This window comes from Macrobrachium rosenbergii, chromosome 10, assembly GCF_040412425.1.
Source record: "Macrobrachium rosenbergii isolate ZJJX-2024 chromosome 10, ASM4041242v1, whole genome shotgun sequence".
NCBI lineage: Eukaryota > Metazoa > Arthropoda > Malacostraca > Decapoda > Palaemonidae > Macrobrachium > Macrobrachium rosenbergii.
This window is the reverse complement of record NC_089750.1, coordinates 31555055-31579821: the sequence shown is the minus strand read 5'-3', so window position 1 is coordinate 31579821 and position 24767 is coordinate 31555055. Positions and strand designations below refer to the sequence as shown.

Below are 24767 nucleotides of genomic sequence, written 5' to 3'. Positions count from 1 at the left end.
GATTATTAGTTGAATTCATTTAGGCCTACACTAGTCAGCCATTTTTTTTTTCACAGGAGACACCATCTATGAAACTCCGCATAACTTTGAAGCAAAGATTTAGCAAACTTTGCTTAATCATTACATTAGATTAGATGGGAAATGTCCTCTGCACTCTCTTGTGTACCTTTGGCCTGAATTTCCATGTGGTCTATACAGTATATCGTTTGTACCATTTTTGTCATGATTTATAGCTTTCCTGTTGGTCTTGATCTTGATAATTTGCATACTTCCTTGACTGGCTGACAAGTACTTGTTCCTATCACATCTCCCATTTGTAATAAAGAGCTCCAGCCATGAATCTTATAGCATTTTGTGGTCACATTCCTGCAAGATCTCCATTTTCTATCTAGTGCCATGTTTCAGCTATAATGAGCAGTTAGATGCCTTGTTAATGTTCAAAGTTTTGCTCTGTTTGCTCAAGGGAATCACTCTTACTTAACAATTGCCTTGATATTTCTTTGTGCTTCCCTTGGGCTGCTGAATTCTCTTTCTTGCTGCTCTCTGAATACCCATTGTAGAATACCATGTATTCAAAGTGCCGTACTTCTCTAAAGCCTGGAATTTTGAAGACAAAAATGTTTCCACAATGCAATAACACAGCGGGACTGTTGGGTCTAATGCTAGGCAGGATCAGGAAATGATACTCGATCATGGTTTCGTATCTTCATTACAACTGACTCACAGCGGAAGACGGAAGTACAGATAGCTCGTGACAATGACGTCACTTATATGGGCGGCGCTTAGGCACTGCTAGCAGGTTCATGAGCTAATACATCTTACATCTCCCTCCCAAAATATTACGAAGAGGGTAATATTTTCCAACTTATCATTGACAACACATTGGCAACACTAAAGACAGACAATATGACAAGCGAAATGACCAACACTTTTAAAGAAAAATATTCGAGACAGGTATGGCAAACCACATTCATAACGAGTAATGGCAACATCAAGATGATGTAAAAGTAGAGAGAGTGAAAGAGAGAGAGAGTTCAACATCAGTGGCACTAACATACAAAGTGAAATAATCATCACATCAGCAAATACGAACTCAAGGTACATTTAAACTCAGCAAAAAAAAAAAAAAAAAAAAAACACTTTCATCTTGTAAAATGCAGAATCAAGTTGCAGCATGGTTAATTATACATAATCGTTCATCCAGGCAGGGCCTCTCTCTTCCTTGAGGGCCGTACCTTTGGCGTTGATGGGGAAGACTTAGGCTTATGAGCCACTTCGTCTTCGGTAGGAGTGGCTCCTGTTGGCTCACTGGCGGGCAGTTCAATGACCTTGAGGTGTCGTCTGTTTCTTATCGATGAACGCCCACTGCCATCTAATCTTACTGTGTACTGCCTATGAGGTCGTTGCTCGACCATAATTCCCAGCCTGTCCCAGGCCTTAGTCATCTGGTTCTGAACGCTAACGTGTGTGCCTGGCTGTATGGGCGTGAGCCTCCTGTTGGTGCCGCTGTCAATTATCTTCTTATTTCTTTTTGCTACTTGACGTTCTCTTTTTCTAATGGATTTCCTCCAGTGGCGGTCTACCATATAGTTGAGTTTTGCGGTCGGAACACCATCGCGTAGCTGTCTCCCAGTTGCCAGTTGTGCCGGAGATTTATTTATACCCCTCAAGGGCGTGTTCAGGTACTGTAGCATGGCCAATGACACCTTGTCGTTATCGAGGCTCCCAGTCCCACTGATACTTGTTCTAATTATCCTCTTTGCGGACTTAACCGCGGCCTCGGCTCTCCCATTTGACTGCGGGTAGTGGGCAGATGATAGGCGTATGTCAACTCTCCATCTCCTATAGAAGGCCATCATTTCTTCGCTCACTAGGTTGGTGCCGCCGTCCGTAGACAATTGTTCAGGTGTTCCCCACCGAGTGAAGTAATTCCTAAGTTTTGTCATGACCTTTGCAGACGAGGTGCCATTAGGGAAGTGGGCTATTTCTAGCCAGCCTGTAAGCCTGTCACAGTATGCCATGTACGTGTGTCCTGCAAGCTGAAACAGGTCCATGACGGTCTGTTGGAACGGATACTCTGGGGCAGGGGTCATCCTCATGACTTCGGCAGGCAGTGATGGTGAGTGGGCGTCGCACGATGTACACTGTGAACGATGATGCTGGAGGTGGCCCTCGATGCCCGGCCAATAGACTGAATGTCTCGCTCTTCTCAACATTGTATCAAGGCCTTGATGTCCAGCATGAAGGTTGGCGGCTACCTGATGGGCGGGGCCTGGCCCTTCGGGAATGACAAGGCGGATGCAGCTGTCGTTGAAACAGTATGTGACCAGGTTGCCAGATGTAGACAAACGTTCCCTGACGCTGTAGAAGGGCCTCAAACATGCAATTTCTTGGGATTTCTTCGGGTTCCAGTCCCCTGCAGTCACTCGAGCGACTAGTAGCTGATATGCTGGGTCGTCCAGGGCGGCCTCTTCAACAATTTTCTCATCTATGGTGCACTGCTCCTGTAGGTTTTCTGTGATTGCTGACACCATGGCAATCATTAATTCTTCGTTGAAGCTCTCATCCTGTCTATCTGGCGCGGTCCTCAGGGCAGGAAATCGAGAGAGGAAGTCAGCAGCATGATTTCTCTTGCCTGGTAGGTATTTAACATGGAAATTATACAATAATGTTTTTCCTGCAATCTAAACAGTCTGGGGTTGGTAATATCGCCGAGACTTCTATTGCCTAGTAACTTAACTAAAGGGCGGTGATCTGTGACAATTGTCAAGTTCGGGCAGCCCAGTAAGAACAGCCGCGCCTTTTTTAAACACCAGGCCACTAAAGGGCCTCCCCCTCCACAGCTGCATACCCAGACTCGGCGGGCGTGAGAAACGACTGCCACAAAGCGCTATTCTCCAACCATCTCTACAGCAGAAGGGGGTGTCGACGGATGTACAGCTGCAATATTGCTGGAGGATGACGAATCCCACGCCCTCTTTACTCCAGTCAGTGACTGCAACAGTCGGTCGCAGCTTGTCGTAGTAGGTGAGGCCATCCTTGGCTAACTTGCAGACGGTGTTTTGCACTTGACGAAACTTCTCTCCTGAAGGTGCTCATCCCAATAGACCTGTTTGCCCGAGGGCTTCATCAGTAGGTCTCTAAAGTGGGTCATGATAGGCGCTGTTTCAGGAAGGGGGCCAGCTGATTGACGAAACCATACCATGACCTAATGTCAGATATTGTGGGCTTTTGGGGCATCGAGAAACTTCTGATGGCGGATAGACAATCTTCTGAAGGCTTGTAGGAGTCCCAACCGACGTCAAACCCAACGAATTCCACTTCTTTCTTGCAGAACTTGAATTTTTCTGGTTTTAAGGTGATGCCTTTAGATGCACAGACTCGAGGAAGTCATACACATGCCAAAAGGCCCCTTCCACACTTGAATCATAGAGGAGTGTGTCGTCCACACACTTGAATTTCCTGGGTACTTCTTCAATGGCATCATCGAAACGACGTGTATATGCGTCGGAGGCAGAACAATGCCCCATTGGTGTCCTTCGGTATTGATACCTGCCCCAAGGTGTGATGAATGTAGTTAGGGTATGCTCTCCTTGTCCAGTTCCACCTGGTGAAATCCCCAACAGGCGTCGGCCACAGTCTTGTATGAGCAGAGGGGAATGCTGGATACCATATCGAAGGGCGTCGGGGTATGGTGGGTCTCCTCCTACAACTTGCATTGAGCTTCTGATAGTCGACTGTACGTCTTGGTTGCCCCGATTTCTTGGCCACGATCACCATACGTGAACACCATTCTGTGGGCTCCCCAGGGGGAGCTCGTTGTAAGACCCCTCTCTTAATGTCCTCCTCCAACTGGGCTTTCACCTCTTTTTCCCAGTGCTTGGGTACTGACGCAGGTGTGTGGCAGGCATAAGGAACTGCATCAGGTAATAGGTGGATACGGTGGGGTTTCCCTTCCATTACCGGGAGGGCTCTCTCTTGGTGTTGAAGGTCGTGCTCGAAAAATGGGCTAATAACCAGTCTTCCAATCTGGTAATATTCTCCTCAGTAGGGGAAAACGGGATGGTCGACGGTCTTGCAGGTTGATCGGTTGCTTCGACGGACGTATGGGTCGCACTTGCTGCTGTGGGGCGGAGTCCGAGAAGGGGCATGGTTTGGAAACGTTTCTGGCACAAGACCTAGTTTCTTGCAAGCGTCAAGGATAGATAAAAGTCAATGGAAGACTTTACGAAATACACTTCCTGGGTTGTGTGCCTCCCCTTGTATTCTATAGTACACAAGGTCGACCCTAAACACTTCAGATGTAGGTTGGCAAAGTCTCGCAACCTCTCCTTCAACCTCAACGCAGCCGGTTTCACGTTCAACGTCGCAAGAACAGCGGGTCCCGCAACACAAACCTGGGCACCAGTGTCCGGCACCGCTCGTACACCGGACCACTCAGCTGAGTTGGCCAAGCATACATCAACACGAATAGTTGGTTGTGGGGACTGCCCGTTCCGCAACCTTGCCTCTGCCGCTACGACAACTGCAGTCACTGCACTCACTATGTCCGACTCCTCTGCCAGACCACTGACGTTTTCTTGGCGCTCCGCCCTCTGTAACACTTCTTCAGGTGTCCAGTTTTACTGCACCCGTGACATGTCGTGTTTTACTGCACAATCCGTCATGTCGTGTTTCTTGCGGGACATGAGGAATACCCAGAGGCATGACGAATACCACAATTACCACAGAGGCGTGATTGTACTTTCACAGGGGCACTCTTGTCATATTTATTAAGGGCGGCAGCCACCTCGGGTTCTTCCTCACACACTTCGGCAGCAGCTGCTGCTCTGGGAAGCTGCTAGGCCATGCCCTATTACGAAGGGCGTCGTCACGGGCGGCCTCAAACGCACTGCACATGACTCTGAGGGAGTCGATATCACGAATATCATTACATGACTGAAATACTTGCCTTTTTAGCACTTTATCACTTAGGCCTACCATGAGCTTACGCAATAGCATATATTCAGATAAATCATGATTACAATTAGGACAAGTGAATGCACAATCGGTAGCCTTTTGCGTACACTTAATAAAAAAATCATTAAAGGACTCACTAGGCTCTTGGGCCAAATCAAAAAACTCTAGCCACTGCACTGCTTGATTAGAAGCTTTTATCAATAATTGCTTAACTGCATTGAATGCCCCTTCAGTAGAGAGGGCACTCCCTGCGCTTCCGTCGGTATATCTAGAATCAAGTGCACGTTGCAATATCGGGACACAATGTAGCCTTATGTGATGAACAGCCTCGGGAGAGGCTTCACCTTGCATAGCTGCAACCAACACTCCATTGACCGTTTCCAAGACCTGAAGGCTGCAGGGGACACCTCAGCCTGCACTTTTCTGGAGCTGCTGATGAAGGATCCTTGGTTGGGGACATTGCTACCCCGGAGTGACAACGCTGTTATCTCAGCCTGAAGGTTCTGGATGGCCTGTTGCTGGGTTTGTAACACGTGTTGAGCCTGCAGCATTGAAGCCGGCGATATCCTGTGCCGGTTCCTGAACTTCCTGTCCTTGCAATTCTGCCCCTGGGGATGCAAACAAGGGTCGTCTCGGCGGTGGTGCCATGCTGTACTATGGATATGGCTGTAGGTCCTACTTCTTCATTCACTGCGCCATGTTGGGTCTAATGCTAGGCAGGATCAGGAAATGATACTCATCATGGTTTCGTATCTTCATTACAACTGACTCACAGCGGAAGACGGAAGTACAGATAGCTCGTGACAATGACGTCACTTATATGGGCGGCATTTTTCAGGCGCTGCTAGCAGGTTCATGAGCTAATACATCTTACAGGGACCAAACTTCCCACTGCTGTGGAATTTGCAGTGATAGGAAGACACTTTTTAAAATTAATATCGTTTCTTCTGTATTCAGAGCAGAATTATCAGCAGTCTTGTGTACTGTTTAGATGATTAGAATTGCAGCACTCAACAGTCTGTCATTTGCAGTGTTTCTAGATCTTAGAATCAGTCTCACATTGTTGTTCATATATGTCCCTTTTGCAGTACTGTAGATCAGATACAGCAGACCTATTTTCAACAGATTACAGAACCTTCTTCAGTGCAGAAGATCAGATTACAGTAGACCTATTTTCAACAGATTACAGAACCTTCTTCAGTGCAGAAGATCTTTGGATACAGCAGATCTATTTTCAGTATAGATTACAGAAAGCTGGTTTAGATATTGAGCTATCCAGTGACTGTTACGGGTTTTAATGATAACTGTTGAAGGATTTAACATTAGTTTATTAAACAGGTTACCAATTTTTGATACTGTGTGACGAGCCAACATTTTGGAGAGCATGTTTAGATGACGAATTTTCTACACGTGAATTGCCAAAACATAAACAATAGATATGACTCACAAACTTAGACAGTCACCCCATAATATTCAATGCTGATTACTTATAAAATCTAGATCATAACATTCAAAATTGTTACATCTCCTTCTTTTACATTTTCTCAACAAAATTTGGAAGAATTTTTCTTCAGAAATGGTGAATAAAAATACATCAAATCCAAATACCTAGTTGGCAACACTAAAATATCCATTCCAATTTTAGACCAAGGCCTAGAAGGAAAATCATGTGAATTTAAGGATTCCTTGGTTTGTCTACTACCATACTTATTACACACCACACAAGACGAAACATAATTCTTTATATCTGCACCCATGCCAGGCCAGAACAATATATCTCTTACCATACCTAATAGTAGCATCAATCCCATTGTGAGCATAATGAATTTGTTTCAACATGTAAGACCTTTAACATGATGGGACAACAATGCAATTACCTCTAAAAATGGTATCATTATCAACAGTCATTTCATCCCTAAATTTAAAAAAAGATCCTATGATTTCAGGAGCCTCTTTGCAATGAGTGGGCCAACCTTTTAGAGTTGTTTCTTTTAACGTTTGCAATGCAACATCACTTTCTTGTAGTACCAAACTTTTCTCTCTTTTTCACTTCCATCTTCAATCGATGAATTATGTTCTAAAATATCTTATGTGATCCCATTTTTCATAACTGTCACACCACTCCCCAGCTGCTTTGTTTATAGAATATCACCATAAGATTGACAAGTAAAAAATGGGCCGAAGTTTCTTCAGCACAATTGAGTTTTCTTTACAGCATAGAATGCTGTATGAAACTCTCAGCCACAGCCTGGTGGTGGCCTGTGTTGTTGGCACCTATGGTGGTGCCAGATGCACAATCATGGCAGACATTAACCTTAAAATAGAATAAAAACTACTGAGGCTACAGGACTGCAATTTAGCGTGTTTGATGATTGGAGGGTTGATGATCAACACACCAATTTGCAGCCCTCTAGCCTCAGTAGTTTTTAAGCTCTGAGGGCGGAAAGAAAAAGTATGAATGGACAGACAAATACCCGTCTCAATATTTTTCTTTTACAGAAAACTAAAAATGAAGGTAAGTTTATTTCTTTTACTAAAATTAAATCATATTAGTCTCCTTATATCCCTATTCTTTGAAGGGCGGAAATAATTGAGTGGCATGAAAATACTTGGGGCTCGGGGGTGGGACTTTATTTCCAGTGTTAACTCAGTAGGTCACTGCATTATAAAAGGACAAGTATAGTGTAGTCTTGTTAATTGATTCATTGCCCTCAATTTAATTGTTTTTATTTTCAGTGACTGCAGGAACAATGGCTTAGGATTAACAAGAGTGGCCAACCAGCCTTGGAGGACACGACCCAGGTGCCCCTCCCCCTCTTCCTGGGGGTCTACTCCCCCGGCAAAGTGAGAGTATGGTGTTGTTGGCCTCAGGTCTTCATCACCATCACTCTCGACCACCATACCCTACACCCTCACCACCACCAGTGCCACCTTCCTACACCACGCAACACCCGCAACGAACAGCTGCTTCTTCCAGGACCCCCTTCATAACCTCAGCGTCATTCTTTCTCCCTTATTTTCTTTCTTCTTTTCCATTGTCACAATTCTCTCCACCGCTTGTAGTCCTGTCCACATCCTCCACGGCTGCTTCTGCAGCAGCCTCAGAAACAACGACAAATACGCCCTTCAGTTTTACGTAGTGCGTATTTCTTTTTCTCCAAAATCAAGCACAATCGTGTTTGTGACGACGGGAGGCCGATTGTTAACACTGAGGGTGGTTAGAATGAGGGTCACGGTGCGGGGAGTGGTCGTGGGTGGGAGTGTGGGTGTTCTCCTGACCACGGTGCTTTTGTGGTCACAGTGCCACCCACCTCCTCCCCACACTCATCACCATTACCAACACAACCCATCTTCCCAAAGTGTAGGAAAGCAGCAGCAGCTCCACAGGAGTCCATTGCAAACTAAACTTCAGTCAGTAAGTCCCTTTTACTTCAGAATGCATCATAATTTGAACAAGTTTTAAAGTCATTATTTTGAATTGTCCATATTTTGAATTTTGAATCTAAAATTATTTTAATTTCTAGCTGCAGTTTTCTAATTTATATTATATGGCTGAGATAATCTTGTAAATTATGAATTTGTTTTTCCTTGCTTGTCCTATTTGCCCTGTTTTGCTGGAAAGACCGGAGGACATTGAAAGTAGCTTTAGTACTTTAATACCAGTGAGTGTTATGAAATAAGGTCCAATTACTATATTTTCCGTAATTACTAATTGTTGCCTGACTTCAGCTGTCACAGCATGTTTTATTATTTTTATTATTGCAGGGAAACGGAATAGGGGGTGGGGGAGTGGGTGATGAGAGCTACCTAGAGGAGGAATATGGCGGCGGGGGAGGTGGTGCCAATGGCGATCTTCATAACATCAATCAACCGGTAGGCTGAGTTATGGTTTTGTGGGTTGACAGGTGTTAAAGAAAATAATAGTGGTATGTTGCAACTTCCAACATGAATAGCATTGCCTAATTACACATTTCCTCAGACAAAAAGTAAGTTATTTATGATTTTACAGGGAGATGGTGTTGTTGGAGGAGAGGTCAGCCCCGTTATAGCAGCTAGTACCAGGCTGGTTGAAATACCTTGTGTTATCAATCACGAATCGGAAATCTCTTGTCGACGAGATGCTCAGGACATATACATACCGTTTACTTTTATTAAGAATTATTTTGAAGTAAGTAATCATGGAAATTCATGGGGAAAATATATTATTGATTATTTTATTAATTTAAAAATTCTTGACAATCTCTCTCTCTCTCTCTCTCTCTCTCTCTCTCTCTCTCTCTCTCTCTCTCTCTCTCTCTCTCTCTCTCTCTCTCTCTCTCTCTCTCTCTCTCTCTCTCTCTCTCTCTCTCTCTCTCTCTCTCTCTCTCTCTCTCTCTCTCTCTCTCTCTCTCTCTCTGCTATTAGGTTCCCCTACCATAAAGTCTAAGAAATTTGAAAGAAAATTATTTATCCATGTATTGCATATGCGTGTCGAGTTGTTCATATAACTGCAGCAGACCTTAAAGACTTGCTGAACTCCAGATTCTCTAGGCTGATGGCATTCAAGGTAAAAGTCCACACTGATTTATTCCTGTTGTTTTTATGGTTGTTTTAGATTAAGCCAGCCTGTTCTGGCATGGGCTCTTGCTCCTTGGGCAGCCGGTAACAGGATCAACCTGGGATATAGATGATAAATTTTTACTTTATTCACAGACGCTTCCATGAGCTGTGTATTTTAATACCAGCCCAGTGGGAATGAATGTCAAGGTATTAAATAAAGACAGTAAATTTCACGGCAACATTAAATTTGCAATAGATTAGTTATTTCTGTTTGTTCCTACACAATATAGAAAACATCAGTTTTTACAACAGGAATATACTTAACTGCAGCTGGAGACCGGCCGTTTAACTTTAAACAAAGTGGTTAAGTATGCAGTTAACTACCGACTACAGGTGTGAGTCCCACCCACCCAGTAGGTACACGTTAACTTTGCTTTTGGTTGGCAGAAGATTTTGCTTCTGACTGGTTGGGGGTATTGTCTTACGCTGACAAGGCAGTCAGAGATGGTTCTTTTGAGCTTGCCTCCCTTTCTTCGATGGGAATTTTGAAGAAACGAGAGCTATGGTACTCCTTTGCCATGAAAGGGGTTACCACAAGGTAGAAGTCAGCCCTCTTGTTTTCTCCTTTGGACAGATCCCATCTTTGCCTGTTGTTTTCTCCTTTGGACAGATCCCATCTTTTTCCCCAAGACACAGTCAAGGAAATTCTGTCGGACTTACAGAAAAAATCCACTACTTTTCTTCTGGCTCAATTTACTAAGTGCCTGAAAGAAGCTCCAACAGTTGCGCCCAAGTCTTTCTCACTCTGCAACCTCTGCCCTTTCGAGGAGGAATATCTAGACCTCAACCTAGATCTCAGGCCAATCTGTGTCCCCCGTCTAGGTCAATCAAGAAATCTTCTTTCAAACCATCCATCAAGAAATGAAAGTCTAGTCCTTCGCGGCCCGGTAGGAGCCAGACTGCGCCTCTTTTGGGAGGAATGGAGCTGCAGAGGGGCAGAACCTTGGGTAGTCCAAGTGTTGAGGAAGGCTATTCCATCCCCTTCAAAGAGAAGCCTCCCATCCAAGTCTCCAATCATCTTGACAGCGCACTCAGCAGACTCCGAGAAGTTTTCTGCCCTTTCTTAGGAAGTTGAGTCCCTTATTCAAAAAGGGGCAGTAGAGGAGGTTTTGGACCACAGCTTGGAAGGATTCTACAACCGTCTCTTCGTGGTCCCCAAGTCATCAGGGAGCTGGAGACCGGTTCTGCGTGTCAGTGCCCTGAATTTGTTCGTTCTGAAAACCAAGTTTCACATGGAGACCAACCATTCAGTCATGTTCTCTCTCCATCAGGGTGACTGGATGGTCACTCTGGATATGCAGGATGCTTATTTTCATGTCCCTATTCATCCAGACTCTAGAGAGTTGCTGCGATTTTCTTTCAGGGCAAGGTTCTCCAGTTTTGAGCCTTGTGCTTTGTCGACATCAACATATCTCAATGACTGGCTTCTCTGCTCCCCTTCGGAGGAGAAGTGCACAGAGGACTTAAAGAAGACCCTTCGCCTGACGCAGGAGTTGGGCATTTTAATCAACTTCCAGAGATCTCAAATAATTCCGACACAGAAGATTCCTTATATTTAGGGATGATTCTGGATTCACTGACTTTTCGGGTCTTTCTCTCCTTCAAAAGTATCGACTCCTGTCTCCAGACTGTCCGAGAGTTCAGTGGATGAGTCTGCTGGGGACTTTGGCCTCCATGGAACCATTTGTGAAGTTGGGCAGGCTTCACGTGAGGCCACTTCAGTTTTATCTGAAAGTGAACTGGAGCAGGAAATCCTAGCCAGACTCCTTTGTCTTCCCCTCTCTTCAGAGTTCATGGCAGACCTTTGTTGTTGGTTGTCCATAAAAAGACTTCGAGAAGGAAAGTCTCTTCCCCTGAACCCTGACCTAGACTTTTATTGTGATGCTGCAGATCTGGGTTGGGGAGCCCTTTTAGGGAATCAGAAGGTCTCAGGGATGTGGTCAGTAGATCAGAGAGCTCTCCACGTCCTTGGCAAGGATCTGAAGACTATTCACCTGGGCCTCCAAGCCTTCTTTCCACTCATCTCCAGCAAGGTATTAGCAGTTTATGTGGACAACACCACAGCTCTGTCATATGTCTGCAAACAAGAAGGCACCCACTCCTTCACTCTACATGAGACAGCGAAAGATCTCCTTCTCTGGGCGGAGCAGAACCAGGTGAAGATTATCACTCACTTTGTTCAGGGGAGAATGAATGTCCTAGCAGACGAATTGAGCCGTTGCAATCAAGTCCTATCAACAGAGTGGACCCTGGACTCCTTTGTTTGCAACAATCTCAGGAAGTTATGGGGCAAACCAACAGTGGTCCTCTTTGCAACGTCAAGAAACCACCGTCTGCCTCTCTTTTGCTCCCCAGTCCTGGACCCTCTCACATGGGCAACAGATGCCATGCTTTTTGACTAGACAGGCCTTGACGTAAGGGCGTTTCCACCTTTCTGGTTGATCAGGGAGGTGATCAAGTTTTCATCTCACCAGAATGTCTCAATGACCCTAGTTGCTCCATTCTGGCCCAGGAAGGAATGGTTTCCAGATCTACTGCGACTGTTAGTGGACTTCCCCAGGCTCCTTCTGCGAAAACAGTCACTGCTCAGACAGCCCCCACCTCTTTAGGTTCCGCCAAGGATTGTCCGCTATGGCCTGGACAGGCTACAGACTGTCAGGAGCCTCGTCAGAGCGAAGGGATTTTCGAGGCAGGCTGCAGAAGCTATTGCTCGGTGAAGACTATCTTCTAGCAAGCTATACCAGTCCAAGTGGACAGTTTTCAGATGGTGCAGCCAAAATAACATCCCTTCTTCTGAGACCTGTATAAGCCAGATTGTAGATGTTTTGCTTTTCTTGAGGACTACCAGGAAGCTGGCTCCCTCCACTATCAAGGGGTATAGGTCAATGCTTTCTCTGGTGTTTAAGCATAGAGGCCTGAGTCTGTCCTCAAACCAAGATCTCGGCGAACTCATCAGATCCTTTGAAACTTCCAAACAAGAAAAGCCTGGCATAGTCTCCTGGAATTTAGATGTTCTGAAATGGGTCTCAGGCCCCACCTTCAAACCTCTCCACGTGGCCTCTTTTAAGAACCTCACCAAGAAGACTCTCTTCCTCGTGGCATTGGCAACCACCAAACGCATTAGTGTACTGCAAGCCTTCAACAAACAAGTAGGTTTTTCGCATGGGAACACAGTATACTTTCTCTCTCATTGTTTTCTCACCAAGAATGAGGATGTTTCCAAGCCATGGCCTCACTCGCTCATCATTAGGAACTTAATGGACATCCTCGGACCAGAGGAAGACGAAAGACTTCTTTGTCCTGTGAGAGCCTTGGGGTGCTACCTTCAAAGGACAGAAAGGATCAGAGGACCTTCAGTGCTCTGTGAGGAATCCTTCACGTCCCCTGTCGAAGAATGCTTTTTCTTTTCTTTTTCTAAGAAGTTTGATTACCGAGGCACACACTCAGGTTCAAGAGGATGTCTTACCATCCTTTAAGGTGGAGGCTCATGAGGTTCGGGCCATCTCTGGAGGCTATTCTGCAATCAACATTTTGGAAGTGTAGGTCAGTCTTCGTTCCACATTGCCTTAAAAGTGTAGAAACTGTGCTCGAAAATTGTTGTACTTTGGATCGTTTATCCATGGTGGGCATGATGTTGGGAAAGTAAGCATAGGGGGCTCTCTGTTCCTCTTCTTTCCTCTCATCTTGATGTAAGGTGTTGAGTCAAAGGGAAGCCGGGGGACATCATGCCCAGAGTACCCTCCAGTTTTTAGCGGTTGGGATGGTGGTTTTTATTCCAGTGTAGGTGACAGCATTGTATTTTATTCTAGTCTACGCCCAGGGCAAGGGCACCCTTTTTAATCTTTGACAACCATCGGTGAACTTCCATGGCTGCAAAGTACCCACTGAAGTAGGGACAATTCTTGGCCATACTGCCATGCCCTCTACAGGTTAAGATGAGCACCGACTAAAGGCAGTACCCACCTGCAATACATTGGACCCCCAGTGTTCGCAGGGGTTAGGTACCACAACCCCCTGCAAATACCGAAAATCCATAATATAATGGGACCCCTCGAAAAACGCTTATAAAACTCCCCCGGTATTCGCGTTCTCACAATTCACAGACACCAATTTGTGGATTTCTCTTTAGAACATATATACACATTATTTGCGGAAAATATGCCGTTTCGCTGTATTTTTCACTGAGAAATATTCACTAATTGCTGTATTTTCATGACTAAATGCATTTTTTATGATAAAACTATTAAAATACGATCATTCGCCTTACGATAATTTTATTTAAAATATTTTTAAATTTCCCGCGGACATGGGCAGCAGAGGACAATCAGGCAGCGAGAGAGACCAAATTACAATAGACCAACTTCTTTTCTTCCATCTCTTTATCCCATCTTCTAGTTAAAAAAGTAAACGAGAATGATAAAAATAGTGTTAGTGATGTTATATTCTTGCGTAAATGCGGATAGCCATAAACAACCGAATGAGAAACTGTTGTTTGCTGATAACCGAATCAGATAACAACAGCTGTTTTGCTTGTATTTCAAGCATTGTACAGTAATAAATAATTACCATAGTTATGCTACAAATGACGATAAAAGATCGGCAAGGAAATATACTGAAAAATTTAAGCTGCAAGTTGTACCTGAAGCTGAGAGAACAATGTTCAAGCTGCTAATGGCTATAAATTATCTTGCATTGGCAATGTGGTTGAAACTCTACCTTAAATAAAGTTGGAGAGAAAGCATTTTAATCAAAACTACTGGTCATGAAAGAGCACATATTACTGCTGTTTGCACGCCAATAAAAGATAAATACGTAAAGCTCATATTATGATGAAATCAAGTGAAAATAGTGAACGGAATCTTGGTTTTTTACACAAAACAGATATGCCCCAAATGGCCAACGTCATCTATTAACAAAAAAAATAGCTAAATTAAATTCACAACAAAACATATTTGAGTTATATTTTGACTTAAAAACACCTCATGTAACAAAAAATAACCTTGCTCCATATAAGTAAAGAATCTAGAGATTCATTTATGCTAACTAGAAGTGTAAGGACTGGGGAATAAGCGACATAATGGCTGGGTGTTAACTGGTTTATTGGTTGTTCCTTACTGAGATAAATGTACAGAATCTTGGAAGATGTTATTGACGTGTGCGAGCGGTAATTAGCGTCTACACAACAGACAGGTAAAACGGACATAAAGGTTCAGACATCTGTGTTTGTCGGCAGACAAACAGATGGCGATATCAAGAGACATGATTAACATACGGTGATGAAACATACATCAGTGGAAGGGTCAGGAAATTCTACATATGGCCAATTGCATGAGATTCAAGACAGATTAATGGATACAATGCAATAGCATAATAAATGTGAAATGGAGAGACCTTTGGCGTCTTCACAAACAGAAACATACACACAGTTTGATACAGAAGATTCGTTGGAACATTATGAGTACATGATTAGAATGCTTGCATGGCAATGCAAGTAGTGGTGATTGTACATACATTAAGACAACAATGCTTAAGGAGAAACAGACGGAAATATTGTATGGTTGAAATCGCGTTCCTGTAGAGAAAGAAGACGAGATGCTCCTGTTTTGTCCTGTCGACTCCGATGATGACGATCGACGAACACACGAACACACACGTGTTTGGAAGAGACAGCGTCGGGGCTCTTACAAGTACTCTCCCCCAAGACGTGTGTAACGTCTGATTGTTTGAAGAGACGGCGTCGGGCGACGGGCTCTTACAATGTTCCCCACAAGCGAGGCATCGATGCGGAAATTGTCTTGGCGACAATTGTAGTTGGCTCGAAGGGCTTGGGCTGGGGCGGGTAGGAGGCTGAAGGGCGGCACCGACCAGCAGGAGCTCGAGGAGGACGGGAGCTGGTTGAAGGGTGACGCCGGATGATCCTTCGGTGGCCGGCTCGAGGGCTGAAGGATGACGGCGGCTGATCCTGGTAGCCAGCTCGAGAGGGGCGGCAGCAGGCTGAAGGATGACGTGGCTGGTCCTTCGTTGGTCAGCTCGTCCAGCCCAGTACGAAAAGGGGGGCGCTTCAGGTTTCCTGGAGGAGGTATCCAGGGGCCCGGTGGTGGAGTGGGTCATCTCGGAGGGTCGGACTAATACTGAGAACTCAGGAACGGCGGGAAACAGCAAGGCGGCGAAGGGTCAATCGCCGCGTGGGTCGTCATCTTGGGTCGGCCGGGTCCTTCGAGTCACTCCGGGTCACCAGTGTAAGGACTGGGAATGAGCGACATAATGGCTGGGTGTTAACTGGTTTATTGGTTGTTCCTTACTGAGATAAATGTACAGAATCTTGGAAGATGTTATTGACGTGTGCGAAGCGGTAATGTAGCGTCTACACACAGACAGGTAAAACGGACATAAAGGTTCAGACATCTGTGTTTGTCGGCAGACAAACAGATGGCGATATCAAGAGACATGATTAACATACGGTGATGAAACATACATCAGTGGAAGGGTCAGGAAATTCTACATATGGCCAATTGCATGAGATTCAAGACAGATTAATGGATACAATGCAATAGCATAATAAATGTGAAATGGAGAGACCTTTGGCATCTTCACAAACAGAAACATACACACAGTTTGATACAGAAGATTCGTTGGAACATTATGAGTACATGATTAGAATGCTTGCATGGCAATGCAAGTAGTGGTGATTGTACATACATTAAGACAACAATGCTTAAGGAGAAACAGACGGAAATATTGTATGGTTGAAATCGCATTCCTGTAGAGAAAGAAGATGAGATGCTCCTGTTTTGTCCTGTCGACTCCGATGATGACGATCGACGAACACACGAACACACACGTGTTTGGAAGAGACAGCGTCGGGGCTCTTACAGAAGCAATGGCGAAATAAACTTTCCATGTAATCGATTTCCAAACCAAAACATTGATCACTATTGCAATTTATAATACAAAAGCAATATAAGAATACACTGTATACAATATTATTGGATACAGTGAAGTAAAGCATAACATTTTAAAAGATCCATGGAAAAGATGCATATTCGTTATGTTGACGTTTGTATAACATGATATTAATGTGTGAATATAGAGCACAGTATAATGTAGGCTAGACTGCCATATATGTATACGATATACCATAGTGCAGGCTAAACAAATTCTTGTTTGTTATTCAGTTCCTCTTTGTATTGAATTATCATAAGTCAGTCTGCATGAACCTCCAGAATTAGCTGATGGTAATAATTACTATACCGTATACCGTGCATGTATAGAGTACTGTATACTTTATAGTGTAGGCTAGGCCACCATATACAGTACAGTAAACCCCTCTGCAGTTGCGTTCTCACGATTTGCGGACTCGCCTATCCGCAGATTTCTCTATGAAACTTGTATACAAAATTATTCGCAGAACATTCGCCCATTCGCAGTACTTTTCACTGAGAAATACTTACTAATTACTGAGTTTTTTGTGTTTGAACTATCAAAATAGGCAGTCCTAAGTGTTTTTAGAGGGGTTTTAAGTAAAGTATTCACGGATTTTAGCTATTCACTGGGGCTGTGGTACGCATCCCCCGTGAATACAGGGGTTTACTGTATGTATACATGGTACTAAATACCCTAGTATAGGCTAGGCTATATTCAAGATACGTTTTTTCCAACAAACGGGTTTTTTGGAACCTAACCCCATCGTAAGTAAGATAATACCTGTATAAACATTTTGTTTTTTTTCTGTTTGAACTATCAAAACAGACAGTTCTTGAACTGTCCAAATAGGCAATTCTAAGTGTTTTTAGCAGGGTTTTAAGTATTTGCGGATTTTACCTATTCGCGGGGGAGCGTGGTACGCATCCCCTGCGAATACAGCAGGTTTACTGTAACTGTATTTTAATAGCTGAAACACCGAATGCCCCTCTAAAAATGCACTGCCTATTTTTATGTTATTTTTGTGACTAAAATAATTTTTATGATAAAAAAATATATTTAATCACAAAAATAACATGAAAATACAGTAATCAGTTAATATTTTTCGACGAAAAAATCCACGAATTACCAAATTTTCCACGATTTATGGAAAAAATGCATCAGAAAAAATACGCTATTGCTGGACTGCGAATAAGCGGGGGTCCTCTGTAGCTTTCCTACCAGGTTAGGAACAGCAAGCATTGTACCAATGCTAGCGGCCTTTCTATTTCAAAGTCATTACTTTTATTAATGTTTGGAGTAGAATATGTCCATGTATCCCACCTCCTTTCAATGTGGAATCAGCTATGTAATTACTTGGTAAGTCACTTAAATAAAAATTATATTTTTATGATAAAATAAGGTTTTATATATACTTACCAAGTATTTATATAATCAGATCCCTCCCTCCTCCCCTTAGATGGACATCAGGCCTCAAACAAATTTAAGCTCTCTACTGAGTTATATCTATCAGTCCCTAATGTGGACAAGGCCTTGTCACCTACACAAATGATGGTAGAGCTGCCGCAAAATTTGAATCTTAATAGACTGCCTTGGTAGAAGCTAGTAGATATGTAATTACTTGTTAAGTATATATAAAGCCTTATTTTATCATAAAAATATCATTTTGATGTCTTCTTTTCTATGTATGTGTGAGAGAGTGAGAGGGAGAGAAGGGATTTTTTTGTTAGTACGTACTTTAAAATCCTTTTGATCTAGTTTTAATGATTATTAAATTTACTTTAGTGCAGATTTTTACGAATAAAAGTCTTGCCTTTGCAGCTTCATCCAAGTTATTATAGTGCCATGTACCATAAATGAGCGTAAATAATTTCTTTATGGTACTTTACATTAATTCCTTGTCTAACATCTAGTGTTAATCTCAAATCCTGTCATCTAACATCTAAAAGTTCGTCTCTCCATGAAACATATTTTTGAGATTTTGCAAACTCATTGTATTTTTGTGTTACAGGTGTATGGAAGGATAGATCAGAAGAGTGATGGTTCAGATGTGTTTGAATGGTCACACAGTTACAGCAGAGTTTATGAGCCTCAGGGACTTTATAATCCAACTGGAACATTCCTTAACTTTGAGCTGTACAATGTTGAGGCTCGTGAAAGGGTTAAGTGTGTCTCAGCAACAGAAGGTAAGGAAAATGCACAAATCTGAGTCATATGAAGTGGGATATTCATTTTAGTTTCAGGGATGGATAATTGCTTTTTATCTTGGTCATTCAGTGACTATGTAGAATCTGTCAGTTTTCAAAGTTTTATGGCACAGTTTGCACTTACATATAGATAAAAATAAATTTCTGTTGATTTAACACTATAGATAGTTATATTAACCCTTAAACGCCTACTGGACGTATCATACGTCGACTAAAATTGTCTGTTAGGTGCCAAGTGGACATACCGTACGTCGACTATAAAAAATTTCAACCTTCGGTCAACTTTGACTCGACCGAAATGGTTGAAAAACGCAATTGTAAGCTAAAACTCTTACATTCTAGTAATATTCAATCATGTACCTTCATTTTGCAACAAATTGTAAGTCTCTAGCACAATATTTCGATTTATGGTGAATTTTTTAAAAACTTTTTCTTACGCCCATCACATGTAACTCGCCAAAAATTTCAGAAATTCTTTCGTCATTTTGTCGTAATTTTTGCACTGTTCTATGTTAGCCGTTACATAAAGTTTTATATATGAAAATGTGTGCAATTTCATGTAAAATACAGCAAAATACAACCCATGGTTGTAGCTTTTATCAGTTTGAAAATATTTTCATATAAACCACGATAACTGCCAAAATTTCAACCTTCGGTCAACTTTCACGTGACCAAAATGGTAAAAAAACGCAATTGTAAGCTAACACTCTTACATTCTAGTAATATTCAATCATTTACCTTCATTTTGCAACCAATTGGAAGTCTCTAGCACAATATTTCGATTTATGGTGAATTTTTGAAAAAACTTTTTCCTTACGTCCGCCAGAAATTCTTTCATCACGTTGTCATGTAATGTTTGCACCATTTTATATTAGTCGTTACATAAAGTTTTATATATGAAAATGTGTGCAATTTCATGTAGAATACAACAGAAGATAACTCATGGTTGTAGCTTTTATCAGTTTTGAAATATTTTCATATAAATCACGATAACTGCCAAAATTTCAACCTTCGGTCAACTTTAACTCAACCGAAATGGTAAAAAAGCGCAATTATAAGCTAACACTCTTACATTCTAGTAATATTCAATCATGTACCTTCATTTTGCAACAAACTGGAAGTTTTTAGCACAATATTTCGATTTATGGTGAATTTCTGAAAAAAAAACACTTTTTCCTTACGTCTGCGCGCGGTAACTTGGCCGAACATCTCGGAAATTCTTTCGTCATGTTGTCGTAATGTTTGCATCGTTTTACATTAGTCGTTACATAAACTTTTATATATGAAAATGTGTGCAATTTCATGTAGAATACAACAGAAAATAGCTCATGGTTGTAGCTTTTATCAGTTTTGAATTATTTTCACATAAATCACGATAACTCTTACATTCTAGTAATATTCAATCGTTTACCTTCATCTTGCAATAAATTGGAAGTCTCTAGCACAATATTTCAATTTATGGTGAATTTTTGAAAAAAACATTTTCCTTACGTCTGCGCGGTAACTCGGCCGAACATCTCAGAAATTCTTTCGTCACGTTGTCGTAATATTTGCACAGTTTTATATTAGTCGTTACATAAAGTTTTATATATGAAAATGTGTGCAATTTCATGTACAATACAACAGAAAATAACTCATGGTTGTAGCTTTTATCAGTTTTGAAATATTTTCATATAAATCACGATAAATAGAAAAAATTCAACTTTCGGTCAACTTTAACTCGACCGAAATGGTAGAAAACTGCAATTGAAAGCTAAAACACTTACAGTCTAGTAATATTCAATCAATTAGCTTCGTTTTTCAACAAACGGGAAGTCTCTAGCACAATATTTCGATTTATGGTGAATTTTTGAAAAACGTTTTTTACGTCCGCTTTCGTTATTTAATTCATGCATCATTTTGTGATAATATTTTCTCTGTGTTGCTTTGATCGTTTTACAATTTGTTATATACCAAAATCATCGCAATTTAGTGTACAATACAAAGAAAAACAAAATAACCCATTAGCTTTAACCGTTTTGTTCACAGCGCGATTTGTATAAAATTATATATGAAAACTTTTTTTTGCGCTGTCATATATTTCAATATTTATATATGATAATGATTTTTTTTCCATTTCTGGTGGTTGCATACTAAACTTCAGGCAATGACAAAAAAATTAGCCAAAAATGAACTCTTAATCTTAAAAACTAAGCGTGCTGTGATTTTTTGAAAAAAACTTTTTTTCCGCTTCGGCGCTAACTCACTGAACGCCGCCGGCATACGGGAGACGTTTATGTAAATAGAAGCTCAGCGTTTAAGGGTTAATAAAACTACAGTTACCTTATGTTTTAATTATTTTTTTATTGTATATAGCATGAAGTTCAAGTCTATTACAATTTTTTTAGATCATAAACAGGAAGGAATTTGATCTGTTTTAGCACTCACTAAAAATGAAGGGAGGTGCTTTTCACATTTTTAATGGCACCCAATTAAAATTCATTTGGAGACTTGAGTATTCATTGTTGCTATTATATTCACATGTAAGGGCCTGTATGCAAGGGAATATAAAAGGTTGATTTCATATAAGTAACTTACCAAGACTGCAGTAGCACTTCGATAAGCCCTCACTAACGGGAACACTGGAAATGACTTAGCAGAAAACCTCATTCTGTTTGTGCTGGCTCTCAAGTAACATTGGGGGGTTGCAGTAGCTTTTGTTTGCTGATTTTCGGTTGTATGGCTGGATATCGGTGAGGTACTGTATTATCGCTTATTTGAGTAGCTGTCAAGCTTTGACAGCTTTCAGGATCATTTTTTCTAGTTCTTTGGTTATTATTATGTCAGATTCAGGTTCACCTAGTTTTGCTATGGTAGTGAAGGTTGCAAACCAGATTAATTAAATCTTCATATGATTCTTATACAGTTTGCAGTGAATGTAGTAGGCAGAAATATAGTAGGGAGAAAACTTTTGCTAAATGTAATGATTAGCAAGAGTATAAGGTACTTAATCTCAACTAGACAAGTTAGAGAGGTATAGAAAAAGGAAAGCAGCCTCTAGAGCCTAGAAACAAGCTTCCCCTAGCCTAGTATTCTACTCTAGCCTAGGTTAGAAGATATCTCTGCTGTTCGTTCTTCCTCTCTTCCTAATTTTTCTCCTACTAGCCCTCCTACTTTTAATCCACCTACCCTACGCCTGGCTCCCTTACTTCTGAACCGGATGCCATTGCCAGTCTAAGAGTCTAGGTTTCACAAGAAAATTATCCTACACGTGAATACAGTGGCAGAGTTAGGTGTGTCACTGAAGGCATTTATGGGAAACATATTCAGACAGCACCGCTTCCTGAAAAGTGACAAGTGATAGTGTTGTGCAAGTGGAGGAGGTGGCTACTTGTCCCTTGGTTCTCCTAGACCAAAGTCACTGTCATACTACCCTAAACCTGGGAGAATACATAGCAAAAGTCCAGTGGAGGTGAGGGGGGTTGGCTCATGGGTAGTTGCCCCCTCAGTCAAACCTGTTGTGCATTTCCAGGTGTCGGCAGACAGCCACTGGAAAGGCATCTTGACAGGAGAAAGTGTTATGCAAGTGAAGGGGGTGGCTGCTTATCTTGCCAGTTCTAGACAAAGGCCCCTGTCAATCTCCCCTAAACCTGGGAGAAGACATACTGGAGATCCAAGGGAGGCCGGTGAGGTTTGCCCATGGGTACTCGCCCCTTCAGTTGAGCCTGTTGATCGCTCTCAGGCTTCGACAGATAGCCATTAGAAAGGCGTCTCTATGGATGTGCATCAGTTGTCATGCGACTCTCAAGACTCCAGCTCGGACTTGGAAGTGCCACAAGCGCTTTCTCTTTCTAGATTCGTGTCATCCGTTGAAGAGGCATGCAGGCGATGCTGGCTGCTTCTCTCTGCTCCCCAGTTAGCGGTTTAAGGAACCGGGCACAGTCCTCAACTTCCTGCAGCACATGGGACAGTCCAGAGTATTTCTCTCCTGAGTGTACTTCTGTTGGACACCATTATTTGACCCCCAAGCACCCAATGATCCCTCTCAGGCGTCCTTTGTCTTCGTTCAAGCTCCCATCTCACAAGCGCCCAACACCAGCTCCCGAGTGGCCACCGCCAGTTTCCGAGCTCCCAGCACCAGTTGCCAAGCACCTGGCACCCACTTCCAAGCTCCCAGCGCCTGTTCCCAAGTGCCCGGCGCCAGCTGCCAGCGCCAGCTCCTGAGTGTCCGCTGCCACTTTCTGAGCGCCCAGTGCCAGCTCCCGGCACCCACTTCAGAGTTCCTGGCGCCAGCTCCCAAGCCCCTGGCGCCAACTCTTCAGTATCAATCTCCTGCTCAGAGTGCCAAGTGCCCGTTTCCGACTGCAGGTCTCATAGTCTATGCAGCTATCCTTCAGTATTTGCGGGAAAGCTTTCGTACTCTTTTTGGGCTTCAGCTAGCCCCGGTCCCATCTACCTAGACCTTCCTGATGAGAAGCCATCCAGATGACAGACTTAGGCTCCCCACAATGGTGCTTTCCTCGTCTTCTAGGAAGGCGCTCAATGAGATTTAAGTTTGGTTTTCTGCTAAGAGGGGGTAAGGAAAGGCTTCCTTCGTCTTTCCTCCCTTGTGTTTAATCCGAGGAGGTTTCTCTCCTATGCCACCAGGGAAGGTCCTTCCTGACGCTCGGCATTTTCATCGGTAAAAATTGTTTTCTGTCAGCAGAGCTTGACCTCCTTATCAAAGACCTCTTTGAGTTGTTTGAAACTTTCAGTTTCTTTCTAAGGATGGTGAGAATGCTAGCCAAGAAGATTGAAGATTGCAATGATTTTGTTGGAGACTTCACCTTAGACTGGCCAGGAGTCCTTTCTTGTGCAGAAAAGACCATCGGGGATGGCTCTCTTGAATTTGCAGCTCTTTTCTCTTTGGGGGTTTTGAAGAAGAGTTTTTTGGTGCTCATGTTCCTCTGAAGGAGTCACTCAGGCCCAGAAGTTGGACCTCCAATAGAAGTCGACTTACAATCTTCTGGCACATTCTTCCAAACGCCCCAAGGATTCGTCCATGTTTGTTCCCAGGACACTCTCCTCTCCAGCAACATCCCTTTCATGTGAGGAAGCCCAAGTCCAGTCTAGGACCCACTTCAGTGTCTGCTTCTCAGCCAGAACTAGCAAGAGGAGCTCAAGTCCTTGCCCAAAAACTGAGGAAGAGGTCCTCCGTGCACAAGTAGGAGCCAGTCTTCTCAAGTTTTGGGAGAAGTGGAATATCAGAGGGACAGAATAGTGGATTGTCAAGGTTCTGAGGAAGGGCTTCTCCATTTTGTTTAGTACCTTCTCCATCATTTTGACGGAGTACTCAAAAGGCTCGGGAAAACATTTGGCCCTTTTGGAGGAGGTCTCTCTCCTTCAAAAGAGTTACAGAAGAAGTCAAGGACATTAACTCAGAGGGCTTCTGCTACCGTCTGTTTGTGGTCCCCAAACCATTAGAATTTGGAGACCAGTCCTCAACGTAAGTGCCCTCAGTCTCTTCGTCTGGCAGACAAAGTTCAGATGGAGATGAACCAGTCATTCCTTTCATCCATTCACCAGGGCAATTGGGATGATAACCTTGGATATGCAGGACACATGCTTCCACTTCCCCGTCCATCCAAACTCCAGGAAGTATCTGATGTGTGTCTTGCAGGACACACTCTCAGGCACCCCACGTCAGTGTCTAAACACCTGTCTCCTTTCAGAGTACCCGGCAACAGTTTCTAAGCGCCTGTTGCCAGCTAAAACTTCCAGGCTTGGGCTCTATGCTTCGGCCTGTCTACAGCTCCTCAAGTCCTCGCTCCTATAGCAAAATGACTGCATTTAATAGACATAAACATCAGTCTATATCTGGACAACTTGCCTCTTCAATCCCCTTCGAGGGAAAAGTGCACGAAGGACTTGAACATCTCTCTCAGGAACTGGGAATTATCATCTACCTTCAGAAGTCCCAGTTGGCCATGTCGCAAGAGTTGCTCTATTTGGGGATGGGTCTTAATTCTCAGACTTTTCAGGCTTTTCCATCTGCCCAGAAAATTGCCAGCTACCTTCAGATGGTCCACAAGTTTCTAGCCCCTTTGTCTTGCTCAGCCTATC

At 42.9% G+C, this 24767-nt stretch overlaps 1 protein-coding gene across 5 annotated transcripts in view; it reads left to right on the top strand.

The window, feature by feature from the left end:
- Hsepi (D-glucuronyl C5-epimerase) overlaps positions 1-24767 on the top strand; it is a 230812-nt gene that overhangs the window by 28074 nt on the left and 177971 nt on the right. For all 5 annotated transcript variants that reach the window (XM_067110122.1, XM_067110127.1, XM_067110123.1 and 2 more), the window contains exons 2-5: positions 7696-8374; positions 8725-8832; positions 8969-9127; positions 18491-18665. In XM_067110122.1, coding sequence (XP_066966223.1) covers positions 8183-8374; positions 8725-8832; positions 8969-9127; positions 18491-18665 — 634 coding nt within the window. In that variant the 5' untranslated portion in view covers positions 7696-8182. The remainder of the gene's footprint in view (positions 1-7695; positions 8375-8724; positions 8833-8968; positions 9128-18490; positions 18666-24767) is intronic.